This window comes from Pseudophryne corroboree, chromosome 12 (genome assembly GCF_028390025.1).
Source record: "Pseudophryne corroboree isolate aPseCor3 chromosome 12, aPseCor3.hap2, whole genome shotgun sequence".
Classification (NCBI taxonomy): domain Eukaryota; kingdom Metazoa; phylum Chordata; class Amphibia; order Anura; family Myobatrachidae; genus Pseudophryne; species Pseudophryne corroboree.
The window spans coordinates 8,001,661-8,022,321 of NC_086455.1; the positions used below are offsets into that span (position 1 = coordinate 8,001,661).

At 47.4% G+C, this 20,661-nt stretch overlaps 1 protein-coding gene across 2 annotated transcripts; it reads left to right on the forward strand.

Moving 5' to 3' along the window:
- The first annotated feature begins 1,051 nt into the window (after positions 1–1,051).
- LOC134980177 (peroxiredoxin-6-like) lies at positions 1,052–18,575 on the forward strand. Of its 2 annotated transcripts, none has more exons than XM_063946866.1 (5): positions 1,052–1,338; positions 13,341–13,497; positions 16,015–16,161; positions 16,295–16,441; positions 17,289–17,370. In XM_063946866.1, exons 1-5 carry the CDS (start codon positions 1,247–1,249, stop codon positions 17,289–17,291), a joined length of 546 nt encoding a protein of 181 aa, XP_063802936.1. In that variant the 5' UTR covers positions 1,052–1,246; the 3' UTR covers positions 17,292–17,370. The 2 variants fall into 2 exon arrangements, with proteins under 2 accessions (XP_063802936.1, XP_063802935.1); XM_063946865.1 differs by lacking the exon at positions 17,289–17,370 and adding an exon at positions 17,449–18,575 and having other exon boundaries at positions 1,056–1,338.
- Positions 18,576–20,661: the final 2,086 nt, after the last annotated feature.

Genomic DNA, 20,661 nt, shown 5'->3' on the forward strand with positions numbered 1-20,661 from the left:
TGGAATCCGCTGCTGTCGACTCTCAATATGAGATCCAAAGAGCTGCCACTATCAGTGAAGCAACCATCATTAGGCTGAAAAATCAAAACAAACCCATCAGAGAGATCGCAAAAACATTAGGTGTGGCCAAGTCAACTGTTTGGAACATTCTTAAAAAGAAAGAGCGCCGGAGAGCTCAGAAACACCAAAAGACCCTGAAGACCACGGAAAACAACTGTGGTGGATGACTTATTTCCCTGGTGAAGAAAAACCCCTTCACAAAAGTTGCCAAGATCAAGAACACTCGCCATGAGGTAGAAGGAAATAAATGGAATGTTATGCAATGGCCAAGTCAGTCACCTGACCTGAATCCGATTGAGCACGCATTTCACTTGATGAAGACAAAACTGAAGGGAAAATGCCCCAAGAACAAGCAGGAACTAAAGACATTTGCAGCAGAGGCCTGGCAGACATCACCGGGGATGAAACCCAGCGTCTGGTGATGTCTATGCGTTCCAGGCTTCAGGCTGTAATTGACTGCAAAGGATTTGCAACAAAGTATTAAAAAGTGAAAGTTTGATTTAGGATTGTTTAGTCTGACCCATTACTTCTGGTCCCTTAAAAAGTGGGAGGCACATATAGAAACCGTTGTAATTCCTACACCGTTCTCCTGATTTGGATGTAAATACCCTCAAATTAAAGCGGAAAGTCTGCAGTTAGAGCACATCTTGTTTATTTCACTTAAAATCCATTGTGGTGGTGTATAGAGCCCAAAATATGAGAATTGTGTCCATGTCCCAATATTTATGGACCTGACTGTAGTTTCCCTCCATCGATGGCACAGCATAACGGAATGTTTTTCTTTTCCTTTTTTTTTTTTGTACAAGGAGACACGGAGCATAGCTCTGCCCCCGACACCCACAAAGCCATGCCCCCAAGTTCTGATTGTCCCACAAGCCAGTCAGTCAAAGAATAGGGATGAGCATCAGTTGGTGAAGCTATCGATGGTCATCCATTACATAGGTGGTAGTGGTAACCATCGATGGCCACTTGTTATATCGCCATGGATGTTAACCACACCAATGGCCATCCTGCACTAGACTGGGCTTCAGGGTCTGAAGGAGTTAATGTAGTCAGGAAGTGAGAGCTGGTAGCGGAGGCCCTGGATTGGACGGTGTAGAGGCGGAAGGGAAAGGAGGGGTGTGTCGCTGTCAGCGTGTACCAGTCTCCTCTGCTTCTCTGGGCTTAGTCCCGTCTGACAGCAGACATGCCTGGGTTATTGCTGGGGGACTGCTTCCCAGACTTTGAGGCCGACACCACGATCGGCAGGATCAAATTCCATGAGTTCCTGGGAGATGAGTGAGTTCTTATAGATTACTATGATACATATAATCACTATGCTACACGCTGGGTACGGGATACCGGCAGTGAGGATGACGGCGACCAGAAAACCGACACAGGCAGTGAGGATGCCGGTGACCAGAATACCGACAACGGCATTCCGACTGCAAAAATACTGACAGTGTCAGTGAAAAGCATGCAGTTGTATGTATTGCCTGTTCTAGGACCTGTGAGTGCCGGCTCTCTTCTACGGATTATGGGGGTTATTCAAAGCTGTTAGGAAACCGAAAAAGTAAGTGATTGGGCAAAATCGTGCTGCATTGCAGATGGGGCAGATGTAACATGTGCAGAGAGAGTTAGATTTGGGTGGGTTATTTTGTTTCTATGCAGGATAAATACTGACTGCTTTATTTTTACACTGCAATTTAGATTTCAGTCTGAACACACCACACCCAAATCTAACTCTCTCTGCACATGTTACATATGCCCCACCTGCACTGCACATGGGATAATTGGGACCAGGACAGAATGATTCATTTTAGACTTAGGGGGTAATTCCAAGTTGATCGCAGCAGGAAATTTTTTAGCAGTTGGGCAAAACCGTGTGCACTGCAGGGGAGGCAGATATAACATGTGCAGAGAGAGTTAGATTTGGGTGGGTTATTTTGTTTCTGTGCAGGGTAAATACTGGCTGCTTTATTTTTACACTGCAAATTAGATTTCAGATTGAACACACCACACCCAAATCTAACTCTCTCTGCACATGTTATATCTGCCTCCCCTGCAGTGCACGTGGTTTTGCCCAACTGCTACAAAATTTCCTGCTGCGATCAACTTGGAATTACCCCCTTAATGCATTTTGTGAATGAAATAAAGATCCACCTTACCTTATGGGAGATTGTTTTAGAAAATATTAATTAGAGCTTGCAGCAACACTCCTGACCTGAGGTCTCTGTATGCAAGTGTTACATTACTTTCATTTGGATGAATATTATTGGTCAGTAAATAATTGCTTATTAACATTGTGTATGTAAGACAATTGTTCTCCGATAACTGGTAGCCGAATGATTACGTTGGTATAGTGTAGTGGTTCTCAAACTGTGTGCCTGCCGCGAGGTCCAGGACCAATTCAGATTATTTATGGTCAATGTAATAGGCAAAACCAGCGCTGGTGGCTGCCAATCATAAAATATGTGGACAAACAGAAGCAAATCCTGTCCCCTAACACATAACTGAGCCTCAGGAGGACATATAAACACAATTTACTTCATTTAATAATTATTTCTACATTTCTCAATAAGACATTTTTGGCAGAGGGGCGCCGTGAAATTTTTTTTCTGATACTGTAGGGCAGCGGTGGCCAACCTGTGGCTCTTGAGCCACATGCGGCTCTTTCTTTCTTCAAATGTGTCTCCTAAAGGTGGGTACACACTAATAGATATATCTGCAGATCATACACACTGCCCGATCATACACACGCCCGCCCAGTTCAGCTGTCAATCACCGCCGCCCGCTCCAGCATGTGTACGGGCGGTCGGCCGTACTCACACAGCGACTCGCCAATATATCGGTAGATATATTGGCCGTCGGCTGTGCTGCGCGGCCGACGCAATACGTCTGTGAACGACGGAGTTCACAGACGTATTGGCCGTACACACTGGCCGACGGTCCCGCGATATATCGGCCGTTCAAGAGAACGGCCAATATATCGACCAGTGTGTACGGGCCTTAACACACAAAGTCACATGACCACAACAGATCCGGTAACCACTGCTCTCCAGAAAAACCCGCAGCAGCAGCACTACGGGGACTTAGAACTGAGGGAGACAGATACTAGAGATGAGACACCCACCAGCAAACAGAGGACACATAAGGGGCTGCTGCAGTGGCATGAATTGGGGGAAGCTGAAGTGGCACAGGAGGGTGCTGGCTGAAGTGACAGGAGGGTGCTGGCTGGAGTGACAGGAGGGTGCTGGCTGGAGTGACAGGAGGGTGCTGGCTGAAGTGACAGGAGGGTGCTGGCTGGAGTGACAGGAGGGTGCTGGCTGGAGTGACAGGAGGGTGCTGGCTGAAGTGACAGGAGGGTGCTGGCTGGAGTGACAGGAGGGTGCTGGCTGGAGTGAGGGTGCTGGCTGGAGTGACAGGAGGGTGCTGGCTGAAGTGACAGGAGGGTGCTGGCTGGAGTGACAGGAGGATGCTGGCTGAAGTGACAGGAGGGTGCTGGCTGAAGTGACAGGAGGGTGCTGGCTGAAGTGACAGGAGGGTGCTGGCTGGAGTGACAGGAGGGTGCTGGCTGAAGTGACAGGAGGGTGATGGCTGGAGTGACAGGAGGGTGCTGGCCGGAGTGACAGGAGGGTACTGGCTGAAGTGACAGGAGGGTGCTGGCTGAAGTGACAGGAGGGTGCTGGCTGAAGTGACAGGAGGGTGCTGGCTGAAGTGACAGGAGGGTGCTGGCTGAAGTGACAGGAGGGTGATGGCTGGAGTGACAGGAGGGTGCTGGCTGAAGTGACAGGAGGGTGCTGGCTGGAGTGACAGGAGGGTGCTGGCTGAAGTGACAGGAGGGTGCTGGCTGGCGTGACAGGAGGGTGCTGGCTGAAGTGACAGGAGGGTGCTGGCTGGAGTGAGGGTGCTGGCTGGAGTGACAGGAGGGTGCTGGCTGGAGTGACAGGAGGGTGATGGCTGGAGTGACAGGAGGGTGCTGGCTGAAGTGACAGGAGGGTGCTGGCTGAAGTGACAGGAGGGTGCTGGCTGGAGTGACAGGAGGGTGCTGGCTGAAGTGACAGGAGGGTGATGGCTGGAGTGACAGGAGGGTGCTGGCTGGAGTGACAGGAGGGTGCTGGCTGGAGTGACAGGAGGGTGCTGGCTGGAGTGACAGGAGGGTGCTGGCTGGAGTGAAAGGAGGGTGCTGGCTGGAGTGACAGGAGGGTGCTGGCTGAAGTGACAGGAGGGTGCTGGCTGGAGTGAGGGTGCTGGCTGGAGTGACAGGAGGGTGCTGGCTGAAGTGACAGGAGGGTGCTGGCTGGAGTGAGGGTGCTGGCTGGAGTGACAGGAGGGTGCTGGCTGGAGTGACAGGAGGGTGCTGGCTGGAGTGACAGGAGGGTGCTGGCTGAAGTGACAGGAGGGTGCTGGCTGGAGTGACAGGAGGGTGCTGGCTGGAGTGAAAGGAGGGTGCTGGCTGGAGTGACAGGAGGGTGCTGGCTGAAGTGACAGGAGGGTGCTGGCTGGAGTGACAGGAGGGTGCTGGCTGGAGTGAAAGGAGGGTGCTGGCTGGAGTGACAGGAGGGTGCTGGCTGAAGTGACAGGAGGGTGCTGGCTGGAGTGAGGGTGCTGGCTGGAGTGACAGGAGGGTGCTGGCTGAAGTGACAGGAGGGTGCTGGCTGGAGTGACAGGAGGGTGCTGGCTGGAGTGACAGGAGGGTGCTGGCTGAAGTGACAGGAGGGTGCTGGCTGAAGTGACAGGAGGGTGCTGGCTGGAGTGACACATGGGGGAGCTGAAGTGTATTATGTGAATCTGGATTTTTTTATGTGGAAGTGTCTTTTTCAATATATTTTATGCGGATCAGGCTTTTTCAATGTATTTTATACCAGGAGCGTGGCCTAGAAGGCACAAGGCCACACCCCATTTTTGCATGTGCGCCTTGGGCTCTTTGACGTACCTAACACATTTTTTTGGGGCTCTTTGTCTCTGACTGGTTGGCCACCCCTGCTGTAGGGCATCGTGATTCAAAAAAAGTTTGAGAACCACTGATAAAGTGTCTCCCTTAATGAGTATCGCCACATACTGTAAAGGTGTGCTGTGTGTATATGGTAGTTTCAGAAGTAAATATTATTGTCTTCTGGGCAAGATGTACTAAGCCTTGGAGAGAGATAAAGTGGAGAGAGCTAAAGTACCAGCCAATCAGCTCCTAACTGTCATGTTGCAGGCTGTGTTTGCAAAAGGACTGGACTGATTGGTTGGTACTTTATCTCTCTCTCTCTCTCACTTTCCAAGTCTCAATATTATACGTGGATGGTAAAGTATGAAAAGGTTGGGATAAAAAAAAATGCAAAAACCTTTAAAAGTTGTGTCGACCATTTTATCCCGTCAACCTTTTGTACCTGTTGGCCATAAGCACTGTGGACCATGTCAGCCTTTTGACCATGTCGACCTAAAGCGTGTTGACCATTAGTGGTTGACCCATTGACCTATAGACCGAATACCTACAATAAAATGTCTGTGCTTTAGTAGCTAAGCAGTTGAGCGGAAAGTGAGTCCAGTTTAGGGAGAGCGTCATGTCGCCGGTATATGCCTGTACTGTATAAATGGCTGCAAAATAGCTAATTTATATCTACACTGACAATTTCCACTCGCTGGGACATGAATACTGCTGTTTGTGTTCATAGTATGGGCATGGAATGTAAAAAGTAAGGGAGAGGTGCTTGATTTGGCATGCAGCACAGCCCTTGTACACCCACACAGTTTCATATGGGGACAAATTTCTTTTTATCAGACTTTACTGTGGTTTTGTGAGACAGCGCATTCTCTGGAAATTCACGTGTGGTTTGGAAACCTTTTTTGGGTTACTAAAGGTAAAATACTTGGGGGGCGTGGCCACGGCGGTGAAGGAGTAGGCAGCGGATCCCGGGAGCTCCCCGTTCTAACATCTCCTGTACCCATCCTGAGTCCCTCCGGAGTGTCTACCCTCCAGTGCTGGTCCCCCCTCACCTCTGGGCAGCGGCGGGCACCTTTGTCCGCGATCTCCGCGTGCTGGCTGACCGCGGCGGACGACTTCCGGCATTGCGGCCTGTGACTCCTCCGGATCCCCGACCTCGAGTTTGGCGCTCCCGGCCGCGCGACTCACGGGGCCTCATTGACGAGCGGGCGACGCTGTCTGGCCGCAGGGAACACCACAGAGGACATTGCTAATCCTCCTGCAACTGGCTGGAGGGGCCTGGGACTGCTGGCTGGACAACAAGGAAAGGTACTCCAGGGAAGGGGAGAAGTGCCTATAAACCCGGGGGCCATTTTGGGTGCAGTTCCATATACAGCCTCATTACACAGCTCTCCCTGTCTACCCTGCAGGGGCTGCATGTACCTTGGAACTCACTGTACTGCTGTGCTACACTAATAGCTCATAGTGTATTACACACCAATACCCTACCTTTGCCTCCTGGAATTTGCTGCAGGACATTATCCTCAATATTACCTATATTATTTCTACTTTTACACAAAGCCTGTGCTTCTTGTCCATTGATAGTTTGACCCAAAGATCCAACACGATTGCTTCCCGGCTCTAAAAACATATAGCCTGCTGTCTTCTAATTACACTTTATACTACAACCCTACCCGGAGGTGTGTGTGACCGATCTTTGTCAATATGGTTAAGAGCGGCCAGAGTGCGGCCGCGGCCAAACTAGAGAGATTTGCTAGGCAATCCAACCCCAGGGGGTCATCGGCTCCACCTCAGGGTGCCTCTCCAACACACCCAAGCTCCCCTTCTGCGTCTACTGCCAACTCCCCAACGGCAGCGGAGGCGCCGTCTATTCAGCAGGTGTTGGAGGCTATAGCCGGAAGCGAGCAGCGTCTCTCCGATAAGATGGAAAAGGTGCAGTGCGACCTCTCCTTACTCCGACAAGATGTTCAGCGTATCCGTGAGAGAGTGGGTGAGGCGGAGACGCGTGTCTCCAACTTGGAGGATGTGTGTGGCCCCCTTAAGCAATCCATGTCCGCGGTGACCCAACAGGTCTCATCTCTTCAAACCAAGCTTCTAGACATGGAGGGTCGGCTGCGTAGGAACAATGTACGATTTGTGGGTCTGCCTGAGAGAGAGGAGGGCTCGCAGCCGGAGGACTTCCTCGAATCCTGGCTCAAAGAGATATATGGCGCTGAGTCCTTTACGGCCCAATTCACGGTGGAGCGTGCACATAGGATACCATCTCGGCCGCTACCTCCTGGTGCCCCTCCTCGCACCTTCATCGCCAAATTCCTGCACTATAAGGATCGTGACTCGGTTCTCCGCCTGGGTCGTACGAAGGGCCCGTTGGTCCGTAATGGAGTCAGGGTGTCGGCCTTCCCGGATTTTGCCGCAGACGTCCAGAAGGACAGAGCCCAGTTTATGCCTATTAAACGACGTCTGCGGGATCTCAACCTCTCATACTCCATGCTGTTTCCCTCTCGGCTCCGGGTAGTGGCGGATGGGGAGACCAAGTTCTTTAATTCTCCTAGAGAGGCGGCCCAGTGGCTGGACAGATTTGCGCCGGGTGCTCGTCAGCTGGCTCCGGACTGATTCCCTGCGTTGAAGATGCTGGGATCTTGACTACCGGAGGAGACGATCACAGTTCGGGGAGCCCCCCCCCTTTGCACTGGTGGCTCAAGACTTTTCACGTTCAAGTGCTACTGGTTAAAGAGGTTTAGGTTAAGCTGAGAATCTAGGCCTTCTTAGCATTTGGTAATTGGGGTTGGCTGTTTGGGATATAAGTATGCCAGAGTTCGGGGTGGTGTACGGGGAGGGGAAGGATGGTTGGGAAGCTGCTAGTTGCGGCTCCTCTTGTTGTTTTTGTTGTTTTTGGTTTTCTTTCTTTAGTTTGTTATTTTTCATATCTATGTATTTTCTGAAACTAGGATGTTTGATATACTGGATGTTATGGCTTACAACGCAGGGCCTGTATGAGCTATATGTTGCTGTGGCTAATAGTCCTGATTCTCAGATATATATTGTGAGATGTCTATCCGTGTGGCACATGGCGTATACCTGGGGTCATGATTAACCTGAAATTTCTGGCATGGAATGTCCGAGGTTTGAATAACAAAATCAAACGCTCCTTGGTTCTAAATATGATTAGGAAATATGACCCGGATATTGCATGCCTCAGCGAGACCCACTTAGAGGGAAATCGGTTGTTATCTCTACGTCGGGCCTTGGTGGGATGGGCTTACCATGCCTCTCATTCCTCCTTCTCCAGGGGTGTGTCTGTTCTGATTAAAAAATCGGTGCAATTTGAGTTAATATCGGTCAAAACTGACCCGTATGGAAGATTTGTATTCCTGGAATGCAAACTGAGCTCCCAGCCCTATTACATTTTGGCAGTGTATGTCCCCCCTCCTTTTTCATACGCTGTATTGCAGCAAGCTGCATCTTTTATAGCTTCCTCTCCTACCACCCCAGTGATATGTCTGGGCGACTTTAATAATATACTAGATGTGTCTTTGGACCGATGGCATTCTCCGATTGATGCGGTGGTGGGTAGAGGTTCTACCAAGTTTGCTGATTTCATGAATAGTTTGCAGTGGGTAGATGTGTGGAGGCTTCGCCACCCTGCGGTCCGTCAGTTCTCCTGTTTCTCCAGCACATATGGCTCCTTTTCTAGAATAGACCTGATACTGGTGTCCCCCGCCCTTGTCCCTGTGATCACTGACGTCCGCTATGAGGCCCGAGGGGTCTCTGACCACTCCCCTTTGTTGATGACTCTTGCTGTGGAAAGTCAGAAGGGGCACTCTTATTGGAAGTTGCACCCTTCCTGGCTGACTCAGCTGGGTGACTGCAGTGACCTGGAGACTCAGTGGGGGGTTTACTTTAACGACAACACGGGGTCTGCCCCGGGAACGATGGTATGGGATTCATTCAAGGCGTTTATGAGGGGTTCTTATATAGGACGCATAGCAGCTCATAAAATATCCTCTAGGGAAAGGGAAAAGGCCCTGGAGAGTGACGCCAGAGATCTGGAATCCCAATATTTGCTAGATGGTACCCCCACGACGAAAGCACGCTGGCTGGTGGCTCAGTCGGCTTGGCTGGCCCACCTGTCTGATAAAAACTCACGGTCCTTCCTCTTTAGGGCTACTAATATTTATATGCAGGCTGATAGGACGGGTGGCTTCCTGGCCCGGCTGATACATCATGATCGTCCTGGGACTGTGATCACTCAAATGTCCGACGGTGATGGCTCCTTTGTTGACACCACACCGGACATTGCGCAGTTATTCCGATCCTATTACACCAAGGTTTATAGCTCACAATTGACATGCTCTACTCTAGATCTCTCCTATTATCTGGGGGGTATTCCACTGCCCGCGCTCTCCTCTGAGGCCCGTGAGGTACTGGAGGCGCCTTTGACGCTCGCGGAGGTGACTGCGGCTATTGGTGTGTCCCCTAATGGCAAGGCCCCGGGGTGTGATGGAATTCCCTCAGAAGTATACAAAACTCATGTTGATTTTTTCGGGCCCAGGCTCCATGCCTTATACTCAGATATATTTGCCAATAATGAACTTCCCCCTTCTATGTCAGAGGCAGTTATAATAGTGATTCCAAAGCCCGGTAAAGACCCTAGGTCTCCAGACTCCTATAGGCCGATATCCCTTATTCCCACCGACGCTAAGATCCTGGCAAAGATATTGGCAGTACGGCTTAACACAGTGATCACCTCCCTCATTCACCCGGACCAGACTGGCTTCATGCCAGGGAAGTCCACGTCTATTAACCTACGTAGACTGTATACCATTTTACAACTCCCACATGACTTCCCTTCTGACTCGGCTGTGGTCTCGCTGGACGCGGCCAAGGCCTTTGACAGTATCGAATGGGCTTATTTATGGGAGGTGATGTCTTGTATGGGGTTTGGGCCCAACTTTATCAGATGGACTAAATTACTGTATCAACATCCGAGTGCCAGGATCTTGGTGAATGGTTATGTTTCCCCCTCCTTTCAATTGTCCCGTGGTACTAGGCAAGGCTGCCCCCTATCCCCCGCACTGTTTGCTCTGGCCGTTGAGCCCTTGGCCTGTTTGGTAAGATCACACCCAGATATTGTGGGAATTCGTACGGGCTCACGCGAGGATAGGATAGCACTCTATGCCGACGACCTGTTGTTGTTTTTGCAAGACTACACCAGGTCAATGCCCATTCTGCTGCGTGTGATTGAGGGCTTTGGTGCTCACTCGGGTCTTCAGATCAACTGGTCTAAATCATACATTATTCCAGTCATAGGCCCCCCTCCGACTGTTCCCAAAATCCCCCTACCATTATGTTGGACAATACAATTTAAATACCTTGGAATCCAAATAACTAACGACCCTTCTGATTTCATCCCTCTGAACCTGGACCCGACCATGCAGCAGATCATGTGCAAATCCAAAACCTGGTGTAGGCTTCCACTGACGGTGTCTGGCAGGGTTAATCTCATTAAAATGATCGTACTGCCAAAACTTTTATACATTATTCTCCAGTCCCCTGTATATATCTATCCATTATTCTATAGAAAATTTAATAGTGTTCTGTCCTCACTGATTTGGGCTAACAAACGACCTAGGATACAGTTAAATACCCTCACCAGGCAGCGCTCTGATGGCGGCCTAGCTAAGCCTAACTTTCAGATGTATTACTACGCTGCTCAGCTGACTCACATTAGTGTATGGGTGCAGGATTCTGGCAATGATTCTTTACATTGTGAGTTCATCCGCTGCTATTTTCCTCACCTCTCTCCTATGCAGGTGCTGCTGAGTGGGAGCATAGCCCGGTTTCTTCCCCCTATTATTTTTCAGGCCTTAAAGATATGGCGGGCCCTGAGAGATCTCTTGGGGTACGAGGACCTGGACCCAGACACCCCCCTTTGGTACTCTGACTGGCTTTCCGAGCTGCATGCGCTTGAGGGACGGGAGGTATGGGCCCCTAGATCTGTGGTTTCTATTTCCCAACTTTACCTAGATAGTGTATTTAAATCCTTTCAGCAACTGAAAGATGAGTTTGATTTACCCAACTCCTATTTTTTCAGATACCTTCAACTTCGACATGCCCTCCAGTCCCAGTTTGCTGAGTCCCCCCCGCGAATCCTCCCATTTCCCATCAAGACCTTTGTGACTACATTGGGTCGAGCTAAGATGGTCTCCCTTGCGTATGGATATCTTCTTACCAAACTCCATGCGGACCCTTTGACACGTCTCCGTGGAAAATGGGAGGAGGACATAGGTCTAATAACTGAGGAGGACTGGGCCCTTGCTCTGGAATATCCTGCTACAGTCACCAAGTCCCTCAGATATCAACAAATTCAATTCTTCATCCTACATAGAATATATATGACTCCAGCTAGACTGGCCTCTTTTGGGACTGGCAGATCTGGCCTCTGCCCTAAGTGCGGGGTGGATGTGGGAACATTTTGGCACCTCGTGTGGGACTGCCCGAGACTGCGGGTATTCTGGTCGGGGGTTAGGTAAATTCTGGAGAGTACGGGAGTGACTGGCGGATTGCTTACCCCACAATTCTGTATTTTGGGGATGGGATGTTCTACTTCTGAGACTGGTCCGGTGGATCTATATGCTCGCAATGTATGCGCCTTGGCTAAGGTTTGCATTGCGAGGCTCTGGATGGCCCCTGGTGGCCCTTTAGTTTCTGCGCTCAAGACCCTAGTTAATGATACAATATTCAAGGAAAGATATATTTACATGAAACAAAACGCATCAGCCAAATTTGAAAGAGTCTGGTCTCCATGGCTGGAATCTCCCCACTCCCACCTGGTCCCTCAATTATAGTGGATACTGAAGAGCTATTGTGCCACTGACTTACTGTTTAATGATGTATGTTTAGATGGTTGACTGCTGAGCTCTGCGGGTTCGCCTGGCTATATACATGACTGATAAGGTCCTGGTTTAGATGATTACTCCTTAATATGTTTCTTTAGATGTTTCTTTCTTCCTGTTTCTTACTTCTTTTCTTTTTCTTTTTATGTACCCTCTGTCTTTGTTGGGTTAGTTTAAGGGCGAAAAATCCCAAAAAATATCATGGGGATTTATATATTGGTTGCGGATGTTGCAGGCTCAAACGTGCCGATTAACTGTGTGTTTGTTTGTTTTGTTTTTGTTTTTTTCTTTTTTTATGCTCATTTCCTCATGGACACAGCCTGATACTACACTGCTGTAAATTTATCTCATAAACGAGGATGCGATTTATTTGCTATATGTGATGTGCCGTTGGTATGCAATGTCTGTAACTTAATTTCCATACTATTAAATAAAAATTACTTTATAAAAAAAAAAAAAGTAAAATACTTATAATTTTTTTTTTTTAAAGTGCGTGTCAAAGCGCCAGAAGTGGCAGGTCTTGTACTGATGCCTCTGATGGTGACCTAGCTGACAGCACAGCACTTTACTGGGTGTGCAAAATGTGTTTTGTGGAGGGAGGGGAGGTGGGGTGGAAATCAAGTGTGTTGTACACCTAAAAAGCAGTGACGGTTACAGTGTGATTCATTTGATGAAACAGAAGGATCTTGCTCAGGGTTGTATAGATTGCTGTGCCTATATAGTTTAATTATTATGCACATAATTCATCTGCTGTCTGTATTGTTCTTTATTCACATTGCATACTGTTTCTGAGCAGTGCTTTACTAAGAATTATATAGCCAGTAGTACTTAGAATGAAGCGCAATAAAATCAGGGAATGCAGCTACAATTGCGTAAAGATGTGTTCATCCAAAACACTCACAAATGATAACAAAGACAGAGTAGATATAGGCTATAAAGAAGCTCCTTCCTCGATAACACGTCTTGCATGAACTTGAGATGCACCCAAGTGAAATAAAGCACAGCTATTTCCCATCACAGCAACAGCTGGTAAAATGGGAATAATCACCCTATCAAAGGGGCCAATTCAGACCTGATCGCTGCTGTGCGTTTTCGCACAGCGGGCGATCAGACACAAACTGCGCATGCGTATGCACCGCAATGCGCAGGTGCATTGCGCGGCTATAAAGCAGATCGCCGTTCAGCGATGGGTTTTGCGAAGGATCCATTCGCACGGGCGATCGCAAAAAGATTGACAGGAAGAGGGCGTTTGTGGGTGTCAACTGATCATTTTCAGGGAGTGGTTGGAAAAACGCAGGCGTGTCCATGCGTTTGCAGGGAGGGTTCCTGACGTCAATTCCGTTCCCAGACAGGCTGATGTGATCGCAGCGGCTGAGTAAGTCCTGGTCTGTGCAGAGACACGTAGGACCTGTGTTATCAGGTGCAGATGACCCCTATTTAACATGCCGCATATCCTCTTTGTTCTGTTTCAGTTGGGGTGTCCTTTTCTCCCACCCGAGGGATTATACGCCAGTGTGCACCACAGAGCTGGGGCGGGCAGCAAAACTAGCGCCAGAATTCAAGAAACGCAATGTCCGCATGATCGCTCTGTCCATAGACTCTGTGTCAGACCACATTGGCTGGAGCAAGGTAAATATGACTTTGGCTATTAGCAGGGGATGATGAAGTCTTACCTGTATCACCTGTATCACTGGTCTTTGCACTAGAATGTTGGCACATATGTACGACAAGACAATATTATTCCAGAGAGGTGCAGTGCTCTGGACTTATTTCCCTATCTGCATAATAAGTGGTTCAGCTGGGGTACTAATCCACACATCCGATGCTTGCAGTGTACAGTGACCATAGGGATAAACTGATTCCTGTACTTCACACTGTAAGGGATAAGTATTCCGTGGGTAGCCATGTACTTTACAAGTTTAATACACATAGGGGAGGAATTCAGATAGCTGGTGTAATCTACTGCAGGCTAATTGATCCCCCCCGGGCTATTCAATTATCCCCAAAGTCAGGCTGCACTTATTGGGGATTCTTTGAAAAGACCTGATAACAAGTCCCGGTAACTAGCAGGCTAACACGTGCCGCAGCAATGTTAGCGTATGAATCCTTACCAATATGTGGTAACACCTGTAATTTTAATGGGTGTTAAAAAGGGGCTTGGGTGAAAAAGGGGATGGAATTGAATAACCACAGGCGATAAAGCCCAAAGCTACCACCCTTTTTCACCCCCGATAACCTAAGGGGGTTAATTGAATTTAGCCCACAGTCTTTGCCTCTTAAGTGAATGCAGATATTTACTATTTGTAGTCTTGGTGATTCAGTAATAAGTTCTCTTTTCCCTGGAATTCCAGTTAATGTTGACTGTGGGTTCTGCATTATTAAATGTGGAAGATAAAGTACTTAGTCACATTCATCTCATCACCATGACGCGGTGTTTGTCAGACGGCACAAAATAGTAATGGATGGGGGAAGTGGACTAAGCTTTGGTGACCTAATGCTAAAGTCACAGGGTACAGAGCTTTCACGCACTCTAACACTCATGGGGGAATTCAAATGTTTGAAAAGTCGGTTGGGGGTCTGTTTTTACCTGTCTATTAGATAGGAAAAAACAGACACCCAGCTGACTTTTCAAACAATTGAATACCCCTCCATGGTGTCTGGCCATAACTGTTGCTAAAATACCCCATCACACACAGATGAATAACACACACCGTTAACATTAATTCATTTTTGTGGCTTTTAACTTGGCAGAAAATGTTCAGTAAAGTATCTACTTTGTGAATACAAGAAATGAATAACAGATACTTACACCAGCAACAACGGATTTTTACACTGTAATCTGTATAATAGATGCTAAGGAGTCAATCCAACTAATTTGGAAGGATGCAAGTTGCCGTAGTGTCTTAATGCCGGCAGGTGAATTCGCAGTGTGTTATCTGTCCTATACTTGTAGGACTGCTATATATATATATATATATATATATATATATATATATATACACACATTTATTTTTAAATCGATTTCAAATCAATCTAAATCGATGTTGTGTTTCAGGAGCTAAAGCGAACATTTACTAGCACTAAATATATAATCAGTTAGTAAATGCACATTTTAGTTCCTGAAGCACAACATCGATTTAGCTCAATCTGAAATAGATAAAAATTGATTGAAATCGACTATTAATAAATATACCCCTTTGTGTCTAGTTGTAGTAAACACGTTAGTAAACATATTTGTGAATGGAAGGCAATGAGTATTGTCAGTGATGTGAAGCAATTAACACGTAGTGAAAATGTTGATCTTTAAAACGTAGACAAATAAGGTCAACAGGTTCAAACCGCCTCCGAATATTATCAGCGTCAGATCCGCCAGCCAACTCTTAGCGGTGTTATATTATTTTGGCCATGTCGAGATTTTAACTACATCCCATTAAAATGGATATAACAGGTTTGATTTAATAACATGCCCTAAACCAGTAATAGGCTTGGCTAAATATCACTCTCTGATCCCAATGCCAGACACTAGCAGACCTGATTAACTAGAGTAAGGGATGATGCAAACTGTACAGCCTGTGTCATTCGTGTAAGGTAGCCAGATGGTTCAGATGCCTTACTGCTCCCAGGGGTGACCTTACCAGGACAATTGCTCAGTTTGCAGGGGAAGCCTACATTTTGTTTTATCCTTTTTATTTTCACTGAAATTGTCTATAATCTTTGTGTACTTTTAAATAATCATATACACTTTGTAATTATTTTTGTAACTGTAAGCTTTGAAGTTATTCTTGAAATTAAAACCTAATTTGTAGTTCTGATATTCTGTGTTCTTAGACCTACGGCCTTGAGAGGCACATGCTACGTATCTTTAAAGTGTATATACTGTAAGTGGAACCGAAAGGCCGCTGTGGAAGGGGTTTCCTGCTGGAACTCCTTTGGTGGTAGCAGACCGATATGTCTTATTGTTAGGATAAGTTGTAGTAAAACACCAACATCACAACCGCCCGATTTGGAAGGAGTTCTGAGTACGGTCGCAAATGCTGGGTCCAGGAACACTCTGTGATTCTTCTTTCATCCGTTCTTTGTGTGTAGAGTGTATACATTTAGGGTAACCCATTTAAGCAGAGTACGTTTATGCTTTCTCTCCTGCAGGACATAAATGCATACAACTGCGAGGAGCCCACAGAGACTCTCCCCTTTCCAATTATTGCAGATCCTAAACGGGATCTTGCTGTGCAGCTAGGAATGTTGGATCCTGATGAGAAGGACAATGACGGGATGCCAGTCACAGCGCGATGTGTGAGTATCTGAGACGAGTGAGCCACTTCACGCACACGAGTAGATTTTTTTAATTTTGTATAGGTTTATTTTTTTTAAGCACTTTGTTAGGCAGTGAATAACCCACAGATTCCTGTCTTCTGCATTGTCTCAGGTGTTCGTTATTGGCCCGGATAAGAAAATGAAGCTGTCAATATTGTATCCAGCAACCACCGGCAGAAATTTTGATGAGATCTTGAGAGTAGTAGACTCCCTTCAATTAACGTCAAACCACAACGTTGCAACTCCGGTGGACTGGAAGGTGAGACGACAGGGGTTATGGTTAAAATGAAGAAAGAATTCCTGGGTGGGAATTGAAAGGGTTTAAATAAGAAAAATTTGTAAAATCTTCCGCTTCCCGTTGTGTTGTGATGCCACAATTTAAAAGGACAGTGCTTTTAATAGCGAAATAACCATTATCAAGCATTTACCATTGACATTTTGGCCTTGAACAATCAGAAATGTCAGCTTTTATAAGCTGCTGCTTAGTTAATAAACCCTTTTGGGTTACATTTTAGGGTGTTGTTTCGTCTGCCCAATATTTTTCCAAAAGCTAGTGATGTCAGTGTGTTCCAAACAGGGGGCCCCCTGACAGAGGGGGGCCCGGGATACAGTGTGCCCTGCACCCCCACCTTAATCTGGCTATGCTATGGATGATACAAGATAGAAGAACTAGCTGTGTGAAAGCACCCTTTCCCTATACACACATAGACAATACTAGCAAGTCATCCTTTCATTGTAGGTATGTCCCTGGGGGACTCTGCAACGTTTGGAGCAGGATAGAACAAAGTGAGTTCAATGAAAGTGGCCAGCACCAATCTTTGGGCCTAATTCAGGTTTCCCACAGAAAAGGCCCTGCGATCGAATTGCAGTAATACGATTACCTCTGCCTGTCTGACAGGTAGCTGCGTTCTTGGGGAGGGACGGTAGTGCCATGTTGTCCCCATTTTCTGGGAGTGGTGAGGCCAAGGACTGCATTGCGAAACGCAGATGGTCACGATGTTCCTCCTAGACTACGATCCATTTTCAATTGCTAAGGATTGCATTGGCGAGCAGCTTTGCCAATGCAATCCTTACTGAATCAGGACGTGTGCTGTTTATCTCTCCAGTGACAGACTATTGGTGGTTTAATCTAATCGTAGGACTATGTAAGGAGGACACTTGGATACACAGAATTTTAAACTGAAGGTCAGCGTATTAATTAAACTCGCTTCAATATTGCGCAAGGTAATCCACTGTATACTAAATCCTCCTTTTCTATCTTTCTAGCTTGGTGACAGAGTTATGGTCCCACCGAATGTTCCTGAGGAAGAGGCTAGCAGAATCTTCCCTTGTGGCGTTTTCACCAAAGAGCTGCCTTCTGGGAAAAAATACCTGCGATATACCGCTCAGCCAAAATAATGCAGTATTAGAGCTCCTTCTGCCTTCACCGCGAGGAAGAAACCATCCTACACTAAGGGGGTTAGTCTGAGTTTTTAGCATTTCAAGAAAGTTAGCAATTGGGCAAAACCATGTGCAGTGCAGGTGGGGCAGATGTAACATGTGCAGAGAGAGTTAGGTTTGGGTGGGGGGTGTTCCAACTGACATCTAAATTGCAGTGTAAAAGTAAAGCAGCCAGTATTTACCCTGCACAGAAACAATACACCCCACCCAAATCTAATTATTTCTGCACATGTTATATCTGCCTCCCCTGCAGTGCAACATGCTAACTTTTTGGTTTGCTAGAAATTCTAAATAACCCCCTAAATCTGTTTAGTCATGTATCTTACAGTGTTACTGAAGACTGTCTTTCATATGAATAGCGGATACTTGAAACATTTGGTTTTCTCTTATGCTTACTTTTGTCTGAATCTCCCTACTAATGTTTATGCCACTGACATTAATGCCACTTCCACACAGAAAAGTGTGAAAATCACGGCTTTTACCCGGCATTTCACGGCTCCAGCCTTACCCCCCTTTCACACAGGAAAGCAACTTACAGAGTGAAGCAGTTCTACCCGGTAATCTGCGGACCAACCCGGGTATTTCTCCTGTATGAAAAGGGTCATCCTGGGTCAAAATTGCCGGGTGGAAGTCCTGGGAATTTCGTCCCGGGTGACCTTTTCATAGAGATTAAGGACACGTGTTGATGTGCTTCATTTGGTTTCCTGTGTGAGAGGGGTAGGACTCATATTCTTATCAAATCTGTAGTTCATTTTGGCCGATCGTGTTAGCGTTGGTGCTTCTCAGATGTGTGGATTGGAAGATATTGGCAGCACCGCGCCTTTCTGACCAAACCCGTGCATTAACCACATTTTGCTTTTTTTTTGCATTGTTGTAAAATTCTTTAATTTTTGACACTTTTGGACATCCTGTGGGATTTCTCTTTCTGAATAAATGTTCCATGTGACTTCAAACTGTACAGGTGTCTGTGCTAAAAATAAGAATTTACTCACCGGTAATTCTATTTCTCGTAGTCCGTAGTGGATGCTGGGAACTCCGAAAGGACCATGGGGAATAGCGGGCTCCGAAGGAGGCTGGGCACTCTAGAAAGATTTATGACTACCTGGTGTGCACTGGCTCCTCCCCCTATGACCCCCCTCCAAGCCTCAGTTAGGACACTGTGCCCGGACGAGCTGACATAATAAGGAAGGATTTTGAATCCCGGGTAAGACTCATACCAGCCACACCAATCACACCATATAACTCGTGATAGGAACCCCGGTTAACAGTATGATAACAAAAAGGAGCCTCTGAAGAGATGGCTCACAACAAAACCCGATTTTTGTAACAATAACTATGTACAAGTATTGCAGACAATCCGCACTTGGGATGGGCGCCCAGCATCCACTACGGACTACGAGAAATAGAATTACCGGTGAGTAAATTCTTATTTTCTCCGACGTCCTAGTGGATGCTGGGAACTCCGAAAGGACCATGGGGATTATACCAAAGCTCCCAAACGGGCGGGAGAGTGCGGATGACTCTGCAGCACCGAATGAGAGAACTCCAGGTCCTCCTCAGCCAGGGTATCAAATTTGTAGAATTTAGCAAACGTGTTTGCCCCTGACCAAGTAGCTGCTCGGCAAAGTTGTAAAGCCGAGACCCCTCGGGCAGCCGCCCAAGATGAGCCCACCTTCCTTGTGGAATGGGCATTTACAGATTTTGGCTGTGGCAGGCCTGCCACAGAATGTGCAAGCTGAATTGTATTACAAATCCAGCGAGCAATAGTCTGCTTAGAAGCAGGAGCACCCAACTTATTGGGTGCATACAGGATAAACAGCGAGTCAGATTTTCTGACTCTAGCCGTCCTGGAAACATATATTTTCAGGGCCCTGACAACGTCTAACAACTTGGAGTCCTCCAAGTCCCTAGTAGCCGCAGGCACCACAATAGGCTGGTTCAGGTGAAACGCTGACACCACCTTAGGGAGAAACTGGGGACGAGTCCTCAATTCTGCCCTATCCATATGGAAAATCAGATAAGGACTTTTACAAGACAAAGCCGCCAATTCTGATACTCGCCTGGCAGAAGCCAAGGCCAATAACATGACCACCTTCCACGTGAGATATTTCAGATCCACGGTTTTTAGTGACTCAAACCAATGTGATTTTAAGAAACTCAACACCACGTTGAGATCCCAAGGTACCACAGGGGGCACAAACGGGGGCTGAATATGCAGCACTCCTTTCACAAATGTCTGAACTTCAGGTACTGAAGCTAGTTCTTTTTGAAAGAAAATCGACAGAGCCGAGATCTGTACCTTAATGGAGCCCAGTTTTAGGCCCATATTCACTCCTGCTTGCAGGAAATGCAGAAATCGACCTAGTTGAAATTCCTCTGTTGGGGCCTTTTCGGCCTCACACCATGCAACATATTTCCGCCATATGCGGTGATAATGATTTGCTGTAACCTCTTTCCTGGCTTTAATAAGCGTAGGAATGACTTCCTCCGGAATGCCCTTTTCCTTCAGGATCCGGCGTTCAACCGCCATGCCGTCAAACGCAGCCGCGGTAAGTCTTGGAACAGACAGGGCCCCTGCTGTAGCAGGTCTTGTCTGAGCGGCAGAGGCCACGGGTCCTCTGAGATCATCTCTTGAAGTTCCGGGTACCACGCTCTTCTTGGCCAATCCGGAACCACGAGAATTGTGTTTACTCCTCGCTTTCTTATTATTCTCAATACCTTTGGTATGAGAGGCAGAGGAGGGAACACATAAACTGACTGGTACACCCACGGTGTCACTAGAGCGTCCACAGCTATCGCCTGAGGGTCTCTTGACCTGGCGCAATACCTCTCTAGTTTTTTGTTTAGGCGGGACGCCATCATGTCCACCTGTGGACGGTCCCACTGATTTACAATCATTTGGAAGACTTCTGGATGAAGTCCCCACTCTCCCGGGTGGAGGTCGTGCCTGCTGAGAAAGTCTGCTTCCCAGTTGTCCACTCCCGGAATGAACACTGCTGACAGTGCTAGTACATGATTTTCCGCCCATCGGCGAATTCT

Excerpts from the sequence above, each read along its gene's own strand:
- LOC134980177 (XM_063946865.1), top strand. The coding sequence starts at position 1,247 with ATGCCTGGGTTATTGCTGGGGGACTGCTTCCCAGACTTTGAGGCCGAC. Across the intron at positions 13,498-16,014 it reads ACCACATTGGCTGGAGCAAG|GACATAAATGCATACAACTG; the intron begins GTAAATATGACT and ends TCTCTCCTGCAG. Across the intron at positions 16,162-16,294 it reads TGCCAGTCACAGCGCGATGT|GTGTTCGTTATTGGCCCGGA; the intron begins GTGAGTATCTGA and ends GCATTGTCTCAG.